A 17,551-nucleotide genomic window follows, 5' to 3' on the forward strand; every position below is an offset into this window, starting at 1 on the left:
GTTTTAAGATTGAAGACGTCAGTTATTATTGTAATCATATCAGCAAAGTCTGACTAACTGTTACCATTGAGTGATTTTTCTTACTAATTAAATAGTTTTGTGTAGTATTTAATTAAATTTACTAACATAAAACTACCATAATCTACAAAAGTAACATAAACTATAGTAAGTAGATAGCAAAATTTAAATTTTAAAAATCAATCTAATAAGAACAAGAATGTATAAGAATCCTACAAAATCACAAATGATCCAAAATTAACGTTTATCAATTTGATATTTTTGGTATACACGTTAATTGTAAATACCGATAGTGTATTTATGATATTAAGTATCAAAAATTTCGTACACAAATATAACATATATATCACTATTTATCCAAATTTTCCTTTACTTTCTATGGGTTAAACAAATCCAATATATGTATGTAAAAATTCGGATATTTTTTTTAAAGTGTGTAGTTCAAAAAACACTATTATTTTAAGACAGATCGCCTATAGACACGAATAGGTTGTTCGCAAAATCCACCATTAATAAAACTTAGTCGGATTAAAACAACTTTTTTAATATTCTAGGTAATTTAAAATCATTAATTTAATTATCTTAAAACATTAAAATGGTTTAAACATTGCGCTAAAAATAAAAATTCCAATCAAAATTTCGGCCATTACATAATTAATCTGAATCGTATCGGGGTTTCAGATAAACTTATCGTTTTATAATTTCTTATGTCCTTTTAAGCTTATAACCACTGTAAAAAATAAAATTGTTAGTAATTTTATTATTCTTTTAATGTTGGTTTCCAAAATATTTCAAAGAATTATTTTAACTAGTTAAACATAGTGACAAAATGTAAAGATTACTATATGACAATAGGGAACTATTTTACAGACTTTTTTTTTTATCATTTAAATAAAATAATAAATACACACTTAATAATGTTTTATTTGACATATTGTATAATTATCAATTCTAATTAGTATTCATTGTTAATGTAAAAATACATAAAAAATATATAATTAATGCATTTATGTAATAATATCTTAGAAATATAGAATAATTTTGTTACTATGGACCACTCAATTACTCGTAACTCTCCATGTTTAATTTTTTTTCACAATCAGCAGCATATCATAAAAAAATTCGAGTTAAAAAATTTTGATTAATTGGCGTAGTAATAATGTTAACATTTATAACTCCTACTTTCATATATTTGCAATTTTTAAGTTGATTTTAGAAATTTTAATTTTCGTTAACAAAAAAAAAAAAAAAAATACTTAAAATTCTTTTTTAATTCTAAAACGTATTCAAATATATATATATTTTTGTAACTTAGTAAAATAATTTGTTATAACAACTAAAAGCAAAACTTAAAATATGTTTAATAATAGATGTAAAATATTTTTTATAATTCGATTTTATACATAAAGTTATTCAATTAATAAATTATACATTTGTGAATAAAATTAAAGTTAAAATTAATATGAATTTTATTTTGTAAGTAATTGAGAGATCATAACAAAATCACTTAGTATACGAAGACTTTCAATAATTGGCAAATTAATCAATAAGTAGTATATTTAATTTAAGAATTCTTTCTTATTTATAACCTAGGTTATAACAACAAAAAAATCTAACACAGATTGTAGTTCTACCACTGTGGATGATTTATGTTAAAATAAATTAATCATAATCTTTACATAATAAATTAATAATGGACAAATTATTTATTATTTTTATATTATTTGTAGAAAACACTTACGATGGATATACATTAAATTGGACAAGTCGTTTGATGAACATTTTAAGTTCAAATATAAAAAATAATATATTTTCCGTTTTTTTATAAGATAATTTTATTCTTCCCAAAAATATCCACAGTTGCATCTATGAATGCAACCACAACATTTTGCCCTTAAAAATTTCTTATACTTTTTTAATGTCCATAAACCAACTAAAAATATTACTGTAAAATAAAAGTATGTTTTAATCAAACCATGCAAAATTTTTTTTGAGTATATTACCCAATAAAACAATAGGACAAATAATTGGCATAGTAGATGAACTTATCTGGCTAAACTGTTGAATAAAAACATGAGCACTTGTATTTTTGTTTATTTTATTTTTCATTGAAAATTTATGAGTTAATTCATTACAGTTCGTTGAAAATCTTTATTTTATGAAATTATAATAAAAAATTAAATATAATATAACATAAATTATTATAAAAATATTTGCGAAAGAGTATTTAATATGCGTTAATACGAATCAAAGAAAATTTTTAATACTTTTAAAAATATATATTTTAAATAATAGTTTAATAATTGATTTATATTTAATTATATTACATCAATTACTTTAAAATTTCCCAACTTAATTAATTATTTTTAAATTTAAAAAAAATTGTTCATTACAATATTTTTTTTCATTTGAAATAAGTTGTGTTTTAATTAAATATTGTGAGTTTCATAATGCAATGATTTAACATTTTTTGTATACTGTAAATTAAAATATTAAAAGAACTTCTCATATTATTATATTTGTATTAAACATTATAATCACTATATCTTGTATATTTATATAACGTAAAATTTATAGTTGTTCTAACACCATTAAACTGACGACCAATCGACCATTGTGGTGTGAAAAATTCCACTGTGTCCAATAATAATTAGTAGAGCTTAATGTTTTTAATAAGCAATGTGTATTAGTAAATTAAAATAATTATATTTTTTAATTAAATCCATAAAACATTAAAGCCCATTTAATCAAATATTTTTGGGACCCTTATTCATGTTCTTCCTTTTGCAGAAAACGTTATATTAGTATTATAAAAATACTTATAATTTATTATATTTTTTGAGGTGCTAAAATAATAGTTTTTACTCTAAATCCCATTTTCATCTCTTTAGATCGTGCCATTAATCCAAAAGAAAAAAATTTGCCAACTATTTTTAAAAAGTATTTTTTTCGTTATTAAAAAATATATAAGTATAAAAGTTCAATAGAAAATAAAGTAAATATTGAACATAAATTTAATATAATAAGACCATATCATAGTAAAAAAAAAACCCAGCACAGTGGGGTCGCGGCATAGTGGGGATGTTGCATAGTTGGGTCCAGTATAGATTTAATCTGACAGTGATTAAAATCACTATCATAAGAAACGCTTCGATGCAAATCAGTAGATAGTGTTTAATTCTAAGAAATTGGTGGATAATTACAAAAGCTACATTATCTGCTAGTTTCTTATTAATACCCTGATTAAGATAAAGTATGTCGAATGAAAAAGGGATTATTAAAAAATATTATTTCTCATAAAAAAATTGTGTTGATTCGTACACTTTTCAATGAGTTATAGCATTATAAAGTTAAAAATGTAACCAACCCAACCCAACATCAACTCCTATTTCCTTAATTATATCCAGATTAGTAATTATTTTAATTATATATTATATAATTTTTATAATTAATTATTTTCAAATTATTATTGATTTTTAATATGTTAAAAGTAATCATTTTGAACCTACTTCTTTTTGTTCTTTAAAGTGAAAGTTTTAATAAAAAAAAAATGAATTTATTACCATAACTTTTAACTCAACTTGCAAGTTTGAAATAAATATTATTAAATAGAAAAAAATGAAATTGGTAGATTATTTCAAAAACAACAATAACACTTATTCCCTTAATTTTACCCCGATTTATAACTATAATATATGAATACATAATAATTACAGTAATTAAATTGAGTATGAAAGTGGTATTCAATAATATAATATTGTAATTTTTACGGAGATATTATAAAAATAAAAAGGAGTTGTATATTCATATACTTTTAATGCGTATACAAATTTAAAGGAATTTATGCAATACTTTTTAATAAAAAAATTTTGTTACTTATGAATAAATACACTAAACAAAAGGAACTTTCATCAGAAAAAAAATATACTTTTCTAAATAAACTTTTCGTGATGTTTTCAAATGTGCAATTAAACTTTTTCTATTACTTCTAAGTTTTAATATTATTACTTATTATTAAAAAATAAGTATTTACATATAAAAAAAAATAATTAAGAACAAAAAAAATTGTATTAAATTAATACTGATTTTGATTTTTAATATGTTAAAGGTAATCATTTTGAACCTATTTTTTATTGTCTTTTAAAGTGAAAGTTTTAATGAAAAATACCTTCTCAGCTTCGCATCGAAGCTAAAAAATGAATTTGTTACCATAACTTATAGTTCAACTTGCAAGTTTGAAATTGACATTATTAAATTGAAAAAAATGAAATTTTTAAGATTAATATGCAATCTGGAAATTTTATAATTACTAATTACAGTACATTTGTCAGAAAAATTCGATTTTTTTACATTTTTATCGTAATAGATAACTGAAATAGAAAGAATAGTAATCATATCCTAATAACTTTTGGTGTTTAAAAAAATTCTGCAATTGAAATATTCAGAACTTAATTAATTTTAATAATTTACTTTAATTAAATGAACCAATCAAACCAAAGTAGTTAAAAAGATTTACTCAATTGAGCATATTATCAAAAATATAATTATAATTGTAAAACTCCATCGTTAACTTCAGGTGAAACTAAAAATCATTTTTTTTTTAAATTTATGATTTATATAGCAAAATATTACTAAAAAATTTGGCATATTATAGACTGGTAGTAGCACACAGAAATAGAGTTAAAAAATTAATAAATTATAAAGTAAAATTATTTACTTTTGTAGTTGAATACTTTTATCATATCAAATTTAATTCGACAATAAATAATTTAAGAATATTAAAAATTAATGATTTTAATTGTTTGTATGGACAAATCTAGTTAAGCTACTTTTTATTTGAATAAGGAATATTTTTTTGATTTTTAAGAGTAATAACTTAAACTAATCATTAACTTAAATATCATAAACTTAAATGAATCATTTGACGTATCGTTGAAAAAAGTAGGTCTAGTGAGGGTTGGCAAAATAAATCGTAGCCAGAAAAAGAACCACATAGTAAAATAATATTAACATGAATATCAATTTCTTCTCACGAGGGGAGACTATAGTGATAAGATCCTTTATATTTATTGAAATTATTGAATCTAAATGAGATAAATATCAAATGATTTGAAAATTCTATTCTAACTCAAAAAAAAAATGCAAAATTTTAGAAGCCACAAACGGATTTGAACCTCGTACCCTAGGCGTTAAAGATCAAGGTGTTACCCATTCGGCAACTATTCGTTGATTTTTGTTGCATGATAAAATTGGCTATTTAAGCTAACTCAAATTTAAAAATTACTTTTTCGACTTTAAAAAAGTAAAAAATGTTAATAAGTATAATATCATATGTCTTATGAACTTTATTCTATGTCAATGAAATTATATAATATTCATGAAAGTCAGTTTATTCCCCTAATAAAATATTTTAAAATAAAATAAAATACAAAACCTAGAATTTTAATAAAAAATAGCATATTTTTAAATACGGTAGCCTTTTGCGCATAGAAGATAGGTCGTCGGGACAAATTTTTTTTTTTCATTTAGTAGTACATAAAATAAGCTTTAATTTGATATATGTTTAAAGGACGCAGTATTTCCGGAACATTTTCAAAAATTAAGTTGAAAAAGTTAGTTTTTGTAAAAAAGTTGCTATTTTAAATCCCCCCTGTGAGCAGAATAAGTGTTAGATTTTCAAAAAAAAATGATATCAAATGAAAGAAAATTACCTAAGGTTTCAATATAAAGAAATATTATTTTGATTAGTTAATATTTGAAAAAGTTATGGCAGTTTTAAGTACAAAAAACATCGTTATAAAAGGTGATTTTTATCGCAAATATTACATTTTTTTTATAATTTCGACAGCCATTTGCACATAGAAGATAAGGTGTCGGGACAAATTTTTTTTTTTCATTTTATAGTACATAAAAAAAGCTTTAATTTGATATATGTTTAAAGGACGCAGTATTTCCGGAACATTTTCAAAAGTTCAGTTGAAAAAGTTCTATTTTTTATACAATGTTTCAAAGTTTGAACCCCCCCTATATAAGGGGAAATTGTCTAATTTTAATAAAAAGTATGTCAAATGGAAGATGTACTTATAATGTATTTAGAAAAAAAAAAATTGTGCTGATACATGCATTTTTCGAAAAGTTATAGCATTTTTAAGTTGAAAATTAAAAATTGAAAATCGAAAATTTTAACACAAAAATAGTGTTTTTTTAACTACGGCAACCGTTTACATGCAGAAGATAAAGTGTCGGGACAAATTTTTTTTTTTCATTTTATAGTACATAAAATAAGCTTTAATTTGATATATGTTTAAAGGACGCAGTATTTCCGGAACATTTTCAAAAATTAAGTTGAAAAAGTTAGTTTTTGTAAAAAAGTTGCAATTTTAAATCCCCCCCCATGAGCAGGTTAAGTGTTAAATTTTCAAAAAAATTATATCAAATGAAAGGAAAATATCTAAGGTTTTAGTTTAAAAAAAAATTATTTTGATTTGTTGATTTTTGAAAAAGTTATGGAAGTTTTAAGAAAAAAAAGTGAAAAAAATGACAAAATTTGTCGATTTTTAAATTTGTAATTTTTTTGGATATTTCCCCCATTTGCGGGGAACGAGGGAAAATTTTTAAATTTTTAAGGGTAATGTCTTCAACTAGATACAATTTGTGATCTTTTGACGTATTGTTAAAAGAAATCGGTTCAGTGAGAGCTGAGAAAAAGTAGTGACAGACACAAAAAAAAAAAAAAAAAATAAACACATCATGATAAAATTAATACCTTCTCAGCTTCGCATCGAAGCTAAAATGTGTTTACCTACTAAAATTGTGAAAACTAAACTACCTCATTGAATGTTTTGTGGATTGATACTGTAAATTTAACTTTTTATTTGTGATCCCACAATCACAATCTGGATCATAAACTTCTGTTGTTTCTGTATGATGAGTTGATGATACTTCTGGTATTGTTATATTACAATCACATGGATCTGTCGGGTCGTAAGGTTTAAATGTAGGGATTATTGGAGGTGTCTCTTTAATATCGAAGGTTGTTTTTATTTGTGTTGTCTTAGAAGGTAAAAAGGTAGATATTTTGTGGGGTGTTGTAGTTATAGGCTTTAGAGTAGTAGCAGATGTGGATATAAGAGTGGTTTTATTTTTTGTTTTATGTGAACTCGTGATACTTTTAGTTGTCTTTTTGATATTAGTGGTTTTTTTTATTGTTGTCTTAGGAGGTAAAGGAGTAGACTTTTTATGGGGTGTTATGGTAATAGGATTTATAGTACTTGTCATAATAGTTGTAGTAACTTTAGTTAAAGGTTCGAGAGTAGTTATGCTTTTGGTTGTAGGCTTTAATGTCGTCATAGTTATAAAAGTTTCAGTTTTAGGTGTTATGGCTGTGATTGTTTGAATTTCAGTAGATGTCTGAAGAGTGGCTTCAGTTGACAACCCTGAATTCGTTGAATTTTTATGTATGTATTCTGGTATTACATTAGTTGAAGTGTTAAATATAAGTTGGGTTGTAATATTAGGTTTTAATGATAAATTGGGTGTTGTAAAACTATTTACTGATATTATTGTCGTTTTTGATCTTATTACAGTTGCCATAGATGTAAATTTAGGTGTAGGCCGTATTTTAGGTGGAGTGGTTTGAATGCTAGTATTATATCCACGAGGAGTTATAGTAGTTAGTTTTTTTGTTGTTATTTTAGGTATAGATGGTTTTTTAGTCGTTGAGCGAATACGTATCGTGTAATGTCCTTGAGATGGTACAATCAATTCGATTTGCCGTTTAGTTGAAAATTTTCTTGTAGTACCAACATTTGATTTTGTTGTTGTTTCAACTAAAGGAGGCGTTCTTGAATCTAGGCGTGTTTTTTGATTATTTTTTACTTGCGGTGCCTTGTAATTTACTATAAATAAGGATGATACACAACGTCCATTTACGCATAATATTCCACTGGAAATAATGTGAAATTCTGAGATACAATGTAATTTTAATTAGTAAACTATAAAAAAAACTTACTCGTTATACGCACTATCAGAATATATTGTATAAGCAGTTGCGCCAGACCAAAGTAATATATAAGTTTTCCATAAATTAATAGCTAATGTCACAAATGGCAATGGATTCTAAATATTTAATATTTGTATATTATTAGAATTAGGAATTATATGAATTATAAATTTTGTTAAGTCATTCTGAAAACACTATTAGCCAGTAAAAACTTTTATTAATTGACTTAAAAATTTGGTAATGTGTTGATACTATGGTTATAGTTTTGAGCGGAAATTAAGGGGGTTAATCCTACTTTAAAACAAAAATTATTTCTACACAACTATATATGACAAAGTTGCACAAACTTAGGACACTCCAAAATTTGATGAAACAAAATATATAATTCCTATGCATCATAGATGAAATTACAATTATTTTGTATTTAATTCAAAAAACCGCAATACTTAATTTTATGTTATATATTTTCTAAGATAAAATATCCTTGTAAAACTATAATGGTTAGGAATTGTACAAATAAAAACCTTAAAACCAAACAAACTTTAAGTAAATCATCGGAACCTAGTATTTTAAATATATAAATAATAAACGTTAAGTAACACTTATAAAATTTACAAATATTCTGAATTGTGTCCTAATTTTAGTACATAATTTCGTAGAAACACATTATTATAATTTCATTAATTAAAATACTAACTGAGAAATTTAACGCCATTAACCAAGTTCCAATCATCAAAACATTAGAACCAAGTGACATTGCTATGAAAGCTATAAAAAAAGAATAGTATTTTTATTAACATTCTAATTCATTAAAAATTTACAAATAAGGGTCACATTAATCAATTTGTAAGTCCTACGTACAGTGTCTATAATGTTTAAAGGGTAATACAGCCTTGGTAGTGTTTATTTAATAAGTATTTATTTGATAAACTATCAATTATGATATTTGAACATGACTAATATTTTTTTTCGAAATGATTAGTAAATTGTTATATAAGTATAATTATGCTCAAAGAGTTGGTATAAACCAGAATTTAAAAATTCAAAGAAAATTTTACTTTAAAATTATTTAAATAGCTTAATTAGTTAATATAAAATCAAAAATGGTATCAATTGTAATTAATTATTATTTTAATGTACATATACATAGTGGTCTGCCATGTTTTGACAATTATAATAACTTATGATCTAGTTAATATTTAGCATTATTATTATTTTTTCTTTTGTAACTATATAATATATAATAATTTTTCCGCTTATTGAAAAAAATATTTTTTTTTAAATTTACGAAAAATATAAAAGATATAGATTTTAAGAAAAAAAATTGGTAATAAATATCTTATTAATGTTTAGCAGTATATTATCTATAGAATTTTAAAATTTGAGAAATTGTCAAGTGTTTTTTTTTTACGATACGAAACATTGAAATATGTATTGAGAAAATGACAGAAGAAAACAATATCTGTTTACGAAATATATTTGTTTTAGGTATGTAACTTTTTCCATGAAAATTATGTACGCGCTAATGAGCACCTGTAATTGAATTTAGATATTCGAGTAGTAATATTATGTATATCATAAGATCTCTTTGGAATTAATGTATTACAAGTCAATGATAATTTAAGTAAGTATACGTGAAATTATGANATATCATAAGATCTCTTTGGAATTAATGTATTACAAGTCAATGAAATTATGAGTTTTTAGATAAATATTAATAACATCTTATAAACTAGAATTAGTTGTGAGAACATTAAAGATATAATGTTATTAGGATTTTAATATAAAAAAAGGTTCGCATTTAATAATTTTTTGTATTATGTTTAATTCCAGTAAATATTTCAGTTAACCCAATTTTAAACAAATAATATTAATTATCAAAAATAATTTTATTATAAATGAATATTTTCTCAATTGAAATAAAGATTTGCTTCTTTATTAAACTTGAACGCTTATATTTATTATTCTAAGATAAAGTAATGTATAATCTATCATTTTTACTTCTATTACTAATTAAAATTTAATTAATATCTAAACTAAATTTTAGTGTTAATTAATATTAAATTTACTTTAATTCATCTCAGTCAATTCTTAAAAATAATTTTTAATAATACTAATGAAAGATTATTTTTTACAAACATTTACAATTAATTTCTATCATTTAAAAGTAAGTACTTATGAACATTACATTTGCTCGAATAAATTATAGAATATAAGGCATAGTTAATAACAAATACCTGTTGGTGCTAGGGTTATGAATATTCAAATTTTACATAGTAAATTTTTCTGAAAATAAATTTAAACTAACATTATAATGAGACGTCTTCTTAAAAAAAAAGTAAATTAATATTTCTGTTAGATTATAAGTTTTACTGTATTATATTTTTCATGTTTAATCACAATTATCTGAAAACATTATCAACACCCAATAAACACTATTATTATTTGAGTGTAGCCAGTTATATGCTTATATGTTATATATGCTGCACTCTATGTGCGATACTGACATCTTCGTCGTCCATCCAATGGGGCTAGGTTGCTCTTCTCCCCAGCTCACCTTCTCTTTGTCATTAGAGATTATGTTACAAAGTAACACTAAGTAGGTCATTTACAACAAATAATGATTGTATCTGCTGGATCTATTATGTTATACTGAAGATCTCGCAACTGAACATCAATTAAATCATACATAGCTGTTTTGTTAAATATAAATGATTATAACACCTCGTGATTTATCACCACAACTATGGTAATTGAAGTTGTATGTTGTTGATATGTAAAATATACCATAGTCTGTGGCTAAATTAAGGAACAGTAATAAAATACAAGTGAGTTCTTAAGCTCTCGCACAATAAAAAAATATTTTATAATTAAGAATAATTTTTGAAAAAAATTTATGAAGTTAAACATAGAAAAAATACGAATGTATCAAAAACCATTGCTATAAATAAAGGCTGACAACAAAAGTAAAATAAATTATTTAAATAAAATCACATAATACAAACAACAGAAAGTTTGGAACACATCTGTTAATGTTAATTTAATGCTAAATTGGAAATTAATAAAAAATACCAAAAGTCGTCTGGACACTAGCTCCTTAGCGTTGGTTAGAAGAAAGAGAAAACACGTACTCTCCACACATAAATAAAATTACGTAATTAATAAAATGCATTACATAAATATAATTATAAAGAAAGAAAATGATAACTGATCTTCGAAGAGACCCCGCGATGATATGGATGCTTTGCCGAAAAGATCTGGCCGTTCGCCATCATCGGCTATATTCCATCATTGAAAACAACTGTGACAAATAAATAAGAACACATGTACATTAGCATAGTCAACGGCAGAATGATAGAACAAGAGCTAATACTGTTGTAATGGAAATTTCAAATCGATATTGCCCAGTCTTTTTGGAAGGGATCAAAAAAAGGTTCACGCATTCTCTTGTGCGAAAAAAAAATAGATAAATAGACTAAAAAAATTATAAATGATCTACTATCGAATTTGTAACGTTACACAATAAAAATAAATATAACATTCCAAAAAGAAATATATATAAATTTCTCTACAATTTTTTTAAGGACCATAAATATTTCAAAAGTACACTTTTCATCTCGTAAAGGTGTGTTAAATCAAAGATTTGATACTATATTAGAACCCCAAAATTTTCCTGACTGGAAAAATATTTTTTGAGTTAAAAATTAGATAGGAATATGGATGTTTAAAAGAAGTTTTTAAAACCAATAGCTTATAAATAGTATAATAGTCCTATAAATATTATTTTGTAAAGCAATAAACAATTAAATATAATTATCTGTTTATCAAACATATTTGACTAATTATTATACAACTAAGTTAAGTTTAATAAAACAACATTTATCGATAATATAGATAAAATATAATATTTGTTATTAAAATAATTGTACAAGTATTGTTAAAACCTACTGCTTTTAAATCATTAACTTCTTAAAAAGAGTGTTTATAATCAAGCAGTAACTAGTAAAATTGTATGTTAAACACCAATAAAAAACCCAGCACAGGGGGGTCGCAGTACAGTGGTAACGTGGCATAGTTGAATCAAGTATAATGATATCTGATAGTGATTTTAATCACTATCAAAATAAAACGCTTCAATGCAAATCTTTAGATAGTGTTTAATTTTAAAAAATTGGTGGATTATTCTAAATGCTACATGATCTGCTAGTTCCTTATTAATATCCTATTTAAGATAAAGTATGTCAAATAAAAAAGGGATTATTAAAAAAAATATTATTTCTCATAAAAAAATTATGTTGATCCATACACTTTTCAATAAGTTATAGCATTATAAAGTTAAAAATGTGAAAAGTAAAATCGAGAATTTTCACACAAAAATAGCATTCGGTAGCCATTTTCACCATGAAAACAAGTCCAGAGGTCAATTTTTTATTTTTCGTAATAAAATACATTACATTAGCTTTAATTTAAGATATACATAAAAGTGTCAGACCTTCCGAAACATTTTCAAAAGTTAAGTTGAAAAAGTAAATTTTTTGTGAAAAAGTTGTCATTTTAAATCCCCCCCTGTGGGCAGATAAAGGGTCAAATTTACAAAAAAAATATACCAAATGATAGGTAAAGACATCAAGCATCTATAAAAAAAAATTATATTGATATGTTCATTTTGGAAAAAGTTACTGCAGTTTTTAGTAAAAAAAATTGAAAAAATTTTGAAAATTAGCAATTTTTAAATTTGTAATTTTTTTGGAGGTTTCCTCCATTTACGGGGAACGAGGGAAATTTTTTCAATTTTTAAGGGTAATGTCTTCGACTAGATACGATTTGTGATCTTTTGACGTATCGTTGAAAGAAATCCGTTCGGTGAGAGCTGAGAAAAAGTGGTAACAGACACAAAAAAAAAAAAAAAACACATCATAGTAAAACCAATACCTTCTCAGCTTCGCATCGAAGCTAAAATAGATATAATTATTTTACATTGATTTTAAATAACATAAGTAAAATTGATCGTTTTGGTAATACTTTTATGCTTCATTTACTTTAATATAACCTGGGAACTAATAAACCATCTTTTTACCTTTGATAATAACATTAGGATTTGTAAGAATGACATCAAAAATTTCTGACTGAATGGTAGAAATATTCGAATCAAGAATACTAATTGTTGTTCCTATAAAATCTTCTTTTTTTAGTCTTTGAACTAAAACATCGTCATCGTCTTCATCAATTTTTGTACCAAACATACATATTTAAAGTTTATTCTTTTTCTAGTACCTCTTAAGAAGTCAACCAATAAAAATGAACCCAGTTTTATATTTGACCATGTAACAATTTGATATTCAATTTCATTTATACTTAGGTATAAATATATAAATAATCATTATGAAAAAAATGAACTTGTAACTAATTTTCACATTGTAAATGATATTTATTAGATATTTACTAATAAGCAGTATAGTCCTTTCAATTCAGATAATGGAATTTAGAAAAGTAAAAAAACAGCAGTAGTAATCAGCAAAAGAATATCACAAGTTTATATGATTAAACACAATTTAGTGATTAAAAAAACCAATAATGTTGGTTATGATAATAATCGACATAATACTAATGTAAAATTAAACCCAAATATTTACCTGTTTCAAACTGTTAAAAAGAATGTGTATTTTATAATGTTACAGCTGTTTTAGCTAAGAACGACAAAAACTATAGCTTTATTAATGAAGAAATTAAACATTTATAAAATATATTTATTATAATAGATTATAACAAAGAGTATGAAAATAATAAGCTAATTTCGATTTTATATGAAAATTAGATTAAACATTAGAATTTTTTACTATTTTATATAAATTAAAAATTTGTTAATTTCAGTAAAATATTAGAAAACTAATGATGGTTGTTATATAAAATACATTGTCAATTGGAATAACTAATTTTGACTTGTAATAAATAAATACTTAAGAGGTTTAATATCTTCTATTTTTAATGTTTAAGTTCAGTATATGTGCTCATTTAAGCATAAATAATTTTCGTGGAAAAAATTACATACCTATAACAAAGCTTATATACCGTAAAGAGATTTTCTTTTCTTTTGGCCTTTTCTCAATACATATTTTATTGTTTGATATCGTAAAAAAACACCCTAAAATTTCAAATTTTCAAAAATTTTAAAATTCTATAGATAATTTACTACCGAACATTAATAAGATATTTTTTATTAATTTTTTTTTCTTGAAATCTATATTTTTTATATTTTTCATAAATTTAAAAAATATTTTCAATAAGCGGAAAAATTATTATATATGATATAGTCCCAACGTATAATATTCACAAAAAAAAATTAATGCTAAACATTAACTAGATTATAAGTTATTACAATTGTTAAAACATGGTAGACTACCTTATATAGGATTATTGGGGTCCTAAATTTAATTTCCCCTTCTTAAATAAATAATTTCTATGTAACAATGCATAAAATTTTACTAATTAGATGGGAGGGCTAAGCTTCCTAGACCACACGCCTAAGTATACATAATCTAGTAAAATTAGAAAATATAATATTTTTTTATATTTAAGACATACTTTAAATATGGTATACTTGTATGCTTGTATGACTTGTGATAATTGAAAACAATGTCAGGTATCTTATAAAACACTTACGTAATACATCATCTGAGTACATTGTCATAGACATCATTTGTGATACCGCGCCTATAGACTAAAAACATTAAAATATATTGATTATTATAAAAGTAAACTTTAGCTAAAATTATATAATTTTAATGAAATGATTAATTCTCCTCTATCTGCAAAGCTAATTGCACTATTTCTACAAATTTTTCTTTAAAAATAGTATCAGTAAAACATGATAATTTTCAAGTTATAGTAATCAATACTGAAGTTATAAAAAATAATTATTGTATTAAAAAAAATTATATTGTTTACATAAATTTAGATTAATGTCAAGGAAAATTTGTTTAAAATAAAAATAGATCTTCCCTAAAAAAAAATAAAGAAACAAAAAGTTAATTCCCCTCCCGAATATTATCAACAGTAATGGAAACTTTATTCCAGTGTGGTTTACTATTACGTAATATAAATTTTAACATGTTGAAATTATGTTCTTTCACTCACCACAATCATTCCAGCACAAACGGACACTCCACTTTGTAATGATGCGCCACCGAAAAATGTTGTCATTACTTGTACCCAAATGGAATAACTTGAATGAATATAAAAAACAAATACAAATATACGATAAATGAGTTGTAAATAAAAAAAAATGAAGTTGCTAAGGAATAACAATACGTTTATTCCAAATAAAAAATAAAAAGTCCAAAATAGGAAATGTTAGTATATAATATTGTTACTAGATAGCGCTGCTAATATCACAAGTATTCTAAAATTTTAATTATCATTTAACAGTGGCAAAGTAAGAAAGCCCGGGCCCCCATTGACATAAATAATCATTTTTAAAATGAAATAATGAACAAAATAAATATGTATTTTGTTTTTATTTTTTACTAGGCACTCCTGCATTATGAAATTCTGGTTACACCACTGCCATACAGAATGTTCAATAAGTTCGAAACATCGATTTTTTAGAGACGCTATTGATTTTTTTAACAATTTTTATTTAGAGGCTAATTGAATAATTAAATGCATTTTTTACGATTAAAATTAAAGTTCAACTCTAATGCAAAAGGGAAGAAATCTACCCTAACTTAAGAAATTTAAATGGCAACTATTATTTTTTTTTTTTAATTTTTGGTTAGATAATTTTATTTAAAACAAAAATACATTTAAAATTTTAAAATTGGACAAGTCATTTCTGAGATTTTGTTGTTTAAAAGTATCAATTTTGAGTTTGGAAGCACATTTTGACACAGTAAAAACTAATCAATGTGTAGTTCTGAAGACACAATAAACATAAATTGCCTGATTATTGTTGCTTGATTTATCTTAATGATCATATTTGAGCATGAAACGATCAATTAATATTGTTAGATTGATAGTGTACCTTATCAATGGAATTCTTAAATATCAATAAAAATATGATTTACGATTGCATTTTTTTCACGTTTACAAGTGAAAGTAGATTGTTGTTGAAAAACATGTGTGTTATCAAATTAAATATTTTAGTCAATTATAAAAATGATTTTAACGCGTCTTTATCATTTTGAGGAATGAAAATTTAAAGGTTCTATGTTAGATATTTTTAAATTAACTTTTAATTTTTTAAATCTTTATAATTTTCTGTAAAAATTAATCAATTTGAGAAATTATTACTTATAATAACTATTGTACTATTGTTACGTTGTGCTAATTTTTTATGGAGAGTTTTTAATTCCTGTGTTTTTTTTTAACCAACTTTTTTTTAACAAACATAATATTATGAGGTTGTTGTGTGAATTAACAATTTTTGTTGGTTAAGTATTTTTAAATGTATATCAAAATCAAAAATGAATGTTACATTTATTGTTATGATTACCGAATATGAAACTATTTATATTTTTCAGCTATATAAAAAGTATAATGTAATCGTAATAATAATAATTATTATTAAATAAGAGTAAACATACTTATTCATTTACATATTATTCATACTTGGTGAAAATAATGACTTTTTTGCTGGCAGGACTTCCCTGAAAATTTAGGATGAACCAAGTCTATGGCTACTTGTTTGAACGAAAATCTAATAATTTTTNTTATAGAAAATTTAGGATGAACCAAGTCTATGGCTACTTGTTTGAACGAAAATCTAATAATTTTTGTAAAATTATGTTATATCACCTTATAATAGCGATAGCACCTTTATTTTAATCATCTATACATTTTCTAATATAATGTTATAATTAGTATTTCTGTAAAATTTTATAGTGTTTTAATAGATTTAGAGAACATGTTTATAAATAAAAATCTGTCAACTTTATTTTATTATATAAAAATTCTAAATTTCTTAATAATATCATTGTGTTATTAATGTATCTCCTGTTTAAACTTAAATTTTTTTTAAGTTATTTATTTAATAACTGATAAATAAACAAATATGCAACTAAAAAAAATCTACAATTGTTTTAAAATTTTAAATCTATTTTGCAACTAATTGAATGGGTTATGATAAATAGATTCTGATAAATATATTCTGTATAAAAGTTTTCAATTGGTTACAAATATGATTTTTATTTGTGGACAATTCACTTGTATCTCTTCTAAATGTGATGAATACGATGATAAGTATGCTTTTTGGCAAAGAATTATTTAATAAAGTTAAAAAAAATTCATGAAGGATATAATTCTAAAAGAGATTCAATTATAAGTTAAAATGTTGCAAAATCGTAACAAAAATTTAATATGTAAATAATTTAATTTTAAGTTCATGTATCCTACATATTTTATTTCTAAAATTCTAAAAATCTTAAATTACATTGTGAATAATGTGTTAATCGAAACTTACATGAACGAATCGTACAACTTGTATGTTTAAAATGATTTTATCCATCTATATTCAGTTTTTGGTTTACATTGTCA

The 17,551-nt window shown here is 23.5% G+C and overlaps 1 protein-coding gene across 1 annotated transcript; it reads right to left on the bottom strand.

Annotated features, from left to right (window-relative positions):
* Positions 1–1,767: 1,767 nt before the first annotated feature.
* Positions 1,768–15,579, bottom strand: LOC126902836 (mucin-2-like). The gene is made up of 7 exons (XM_050680493.1): positions 15,155–15,579; positions 14,603–14,738; positions 8,718–8,788; positions 8,030–8,136; positions 6,821–7,963; positions 2,022–2,167; positions 1,768–1,963 (listed from the first exon to the last, which is right to left on the bottom strand). The coding sequence occupies exons 3-5, from the start codon at positions 8,775–8,777 to the stop codon at positions 6,844–6,846; spliced, it is 1,287 nt and encodes a 428-aa protein (XP_050536450.1). The 5' UTR covers positions 8,778–8,788; positions 14,603–14,738; positions 15,155–15,579; the 3' UTR covers positions 1,768–1,963; positions 2,022–2,167; positions 6,821–6,843.
* Positions 15,580–17,551: the final 1,972 nt, after the last annotated feature.

Source organism: Daktulosphaira vitifoliae, unplaced genomic scaffold (assembly GCF_025091365.1).
Source record: "Daktulosphaira vitifoliae isolate Bord-2020 unplaced genomic scaffold, ASM2509136v1 Scaffold_3, whole genome shotgun sequence".
In the NCBI taxonomy this organism is placed as follows: Eukaryota; Metazoa; Arthropoda; class Insecta; order Hemiptera; family Phylloxeridae; genus Daktulosphaira; species Daktulosphaira vitifoliae.

Coding starts and splice junctions, on each gene's coding strand:
- LOC126902836 (XM_050680493.1), bottom strand. CDS start 8,777: ATGTCACTTGGTTCTAATGTTTTGATGATTGGAACTTGGTTAATGGCG. Junction 8,137..8,717: donor TAATGGCGTTAAATTTCTCA/GTTAGTATTTTA, acceptor TTAAATATTTAG/AATCCATTGCCATTTGTGAC. Junction 7,964..8,029: donor TCTGATAGTGCGTATAACGA/GTAAGTTTTTTT, acceptor CATTATTTCCAG/TGGAATATTATGCGTAAATG.